The sequence below is a fragment of the Larimichthys crocea genome, chromosome XIII, assembly GCF_000972845.2.
Source record: "Larimichthys crocea isolate SSNF chromosome XIII, L_crocea_2.0, whole genome shotgun sequence".
Lineage (NCBI taxonomy): Eukaryota > Metazoa > Chordata > Actinopteri > Sciaenidae > Larimichthys > Larimichthys crocea.
The window spans coordinates 25,069,571-25,073,098 of record NC_040023.1 but is presented as its reverse complement, the minus strand read 5'-3'; the positions used below and the strand labels follow the sequence as shown (position 1 = coordinate 25,073,098).

The window sequence follows — 3,528 nt, the reverse complement described above, 5'->3', positions numbered from 1 at the left end:
TCATTATTATAATATAATAATAATATATAATTTCATCTTCTTTGTATTGTGTAACGCTACGCTTGAATCAGCGGAATTGCCTAGAGGATTATCTCAAGGGTAAATGAAGAAGAAGTTGGAAACAAATACTAAAAATCCTCTTCAAGGGGAAATGTGTCTTTTTATCTTTGCATATCACCCTAACTGTACATATTGTGGATATGTGTATGCAGCATTTGCATTTACTGACCCTCAGGGCTCTTTGTGCATATCATGAACTCAGCTAGTTTTCATATCAGCCAAAATTCTTTACGGGCCAAAACATGTTCTCTCTGCTTCCTTTCCTAAACTACTGGAAATAATGTGAAAACGGAGTGAGAGCTACAATCATTGTTGTTTTAAGTGCTATGTCAAAATACACCAGAAAATTGCATTTTTTGCAGTGATTGTAGGCCTCCTGGCTACTTTCCTACTAGAGCTGTGCTTAGGTCCCTTCTGATCTCAGAACCTGTTCAGCGCCTCTGGCCAATCATTGCACAACACAGGTTAAACTAAATTTAAATGTGCCATCTGGCACATTTTTGGAATCTGGTTGGTTGGGATTTCTTTATCAGTTGATTCAGTTTTTCTCCCATAACACCAGTCCAGTTTTGACTCTTCACATGTTATTGTCTTCTTCTGTCCTACAGAAAGTCCAGGTGGAGCTTGAGGGCCTCAAGAAGGACCTGAATAAGGTGTCTGTAAAGACACAAGAGGTCTTGGCATCCCCTCAGCAGTCTGCCTCAGCTCCTGTGCTGCGCTCAGAGCTCGACCTCACTGTGCAGAAGATGGATCATACCCACATGCTCTCCTCTGTTTATCTTGAAAAGTGAGTCCCCAGCCTCATACTCTTGAGAGTTAAGAGAAAATGAGCTGTTTCCTAATGTCCCTGTGCTTCACTACTTTATTTACTTATTGTTTCTTGCTTCAGGCTGAAGACTGTTGAAATGGTCATCCGTAACACACAAGGGGCTGAGGGAGTACTCAAGCAGTACGAGGACTGTCTGCGTGAGGTTCACACCGTGCCCAATGATGTCAAGCAAGTAGAGACATACAGAACAAAGCTCAAGGTAAACGACATGATTGTTTTATGTGGTGTCAGGGTTCAATATCTGTTAGAGGAGAACTTTTTCAAGTGATTGTATATTTGCATACAAAAGAAATTCTAATCATTCTCTCATTTGTGGATTGGATTTAGTCGGGAACAGTTTCCTTTAAGTAGTTAGCCTGGTTTCACGTGATGATTTTGACCTTGTTTGCTCACTGCTGATCGTCTTTTCTTTTTTAATGGAATCTGCAGAAAATGCGAGCTGAGGCTGAGGGTGAACAGCCAGTGTTTGACTCTCTGGAAGAAGAGCTAAAGAAGGCCACCGCAGTGAGCAACAAGATGTCTCGTGTTCACAGCGAGCGCGATGCTGAGCTGGACCACTACCGCCAGCTCCTGTCTAGTCTCCAGGATCGCTGGAAGGCCGTGTTCACACAAATTGACCTTCGCCAGAGAGAGCTAGAGCAGCTTGGTCGCCAGCTTGGTTACTACCGTGAGAGCTATGACTGGCTGATACGCTGGATCGCAGATGCCAAGCAAAGGCAGGAAAAGATCCAGGCTGTGCCCATCACTGACAGCAAAACTCTGAAAGAACAGCTGGCCCAGGAGAAGGTTTGTTGATATTAGCAGCCTTCTTAAGACAGCCAGTGGTCTTCATATGAAACTAGTGAGCTCAACTCTGTCTTCCTTTTTCAAAACAGAAACTGCTGGAGGAGATTGAAGGCAACAAAGACAAAGTTGATGAGTGTCAAAAATATGCTAAAGCATACATTGATACTATCAAGGTGAGCATTGAACAACACTACATGGCATTCATTTTTATTAATAATTTAATTTGGGGCATTTTGAGAAAGTATCTGTCATAACTGATGTGTGGTATTATTTTTTATTTATTTCTTTTTCTTTTTCAAATAGGACTATGAACTCCAGCTGGTCGCCTACAAAGCTCAGGTGGAGCCTCTTACTTCCCCCTTGAAGAAAACCAAACTGGATTCTGCTTCTGACAACATCATTCAGGAGGTGTGTTTTTTATATGATACACTTTTTAGAAAGTCATGAATATTTTTGATAAATATTAAACAACTTAACCCTTAACTGACGTGAATCTGTAAATGACACATGTGGTCTGTTTCTCCCCGTATTAGTATGTAACACTGAGGACCAGGTACAGTGAGCTGATGACTCTGACGAGTCAGTACATCAAGTTCATCACTGACTCACAGCGTCGCTTGGAGGACGAGGAGGTGCGTGACAACTGGCTGAGGATCCCAAACAAACTAAATTCTAACATTAACCTAACCAACCAAATAATCAATCAACCAACCAACAAACAAAATGACCCGCCGATCACAAAAACGCATGCATGCACCCACTTTTCTCTGTGTGAAACACACACACACGCATACACACGCACGCACACACACACACACTACATTAATGTACGGGTGACAAATTGTTCCTTTGCACTGGTTACGCATGAAACATTGGCATGCTGTAGCTGATCTACAGTATTAGCAAGAGAAGCAGAGTTTTATATTATATCCTTTCAGTAGTGACGAAGGATTAGTAAAACAGTGGAAAAAATACAAATATACCACACACTTGATGCATGAGGTTTGAGTGTGTTTACATTCATATGAATACAGACTTTAAATAGATGATTTATTTGGAAGTATTGTATAAGCTCCTTCATCTCCATTCATTGTGTGTATTGTACCATTATAGATTTAGAATGAGGGGTTCTTTCTTTCACTACACTACGGTTTTCCTTTCTTTTCCTTCTGGCCACTTTTTCCCCCCCGTGAGGTTAAAATCAAGGTTGAGACTCTATGGTTCACTATGGTTCAGCCTGTTTATCATGGTCTTTAGCTCTCTTTTCTTTCCAAATTAACACAAGTTTAAAGTTTTATATTATTTTCTAACCCTAATGTTTTGTTTTGTTTCTTTCGCTTCTCTTAACTGCTTGCCAGTGCTTTGCCATGATGAATGCTTAACTTGTTTGAGCATTAAAGAGGTAAATTATCCACAGTGTTTCGAGTACCTACTGTACTGTGTAATCTCCATTCCCTCTGTCATCCTAACATCTCCCTCTCTCTCAATCTGCATTTTTGCTTTCCATGGAAATTTCTTGCTTTCACTGCAGCCTTTTATAGAATTATAGCTATATACTATACACACTGTCTTACAGTCACTATCATCCTTACTTACACTATATAATTCAGGATTCTTTTTAACCTACTTTACAGTGCTTACACTTTCTGGATTCATAAGCTGTTTTCTAACTTACAGTGACATCATCTTCTGAACCTGTTATCCTTGACTTTGCCTTTCTTTTCCATCTTATTTTGTGGCAAATAGTGATTTAAAGAACCCCCAGTGCATGGGATGAGATTAAAAAGTGAATGGTGTGAATAATACGCTAACATGAAAAAAAATCTGTTATTATTATTATTATTATTATTACC

At 39.9% G+C, this 3,528-nt stretch overlaps 1 protein-coding gene across 22 annotated transcripts in view; it reads left to right on the top strand.

Moving 5' to 3' along the window:
• plecb (plectin b) overlaps positions 1-3,528 on the top strand; it is a 119,833-nt gene that overhangs the window by 100,417 nt on the left and 15,888 nt on the right. For all 22 annotated transcript variants that reach the window (XM_027286326.1, XM_019269167.2, XM_027286328.1 and 19 more), the window contains 6 exons: positions 669-847; positions 950-1,088; positions 1,319-1,675; positions 1,765-1,848; positions 1,979-2,083; positions 2,209-2,307. In XM_027286326.1, coding sequence (XP_027142127.1) covers positions 669-847; positions 950-1,088; positions 1,319-1,675; positions 1,765-1,848; positions 1,979-2,083; positions 2,209-2,307 — 963 coding nt within the window. The remainder of the gene's footprint in view (positions 1-668; positions 848-949; positions 1,089-1,318; positions 1,676-1,764; positions 1,849-1,978; positions 2,084-2,208; positions 2,308-3,528) is intronic.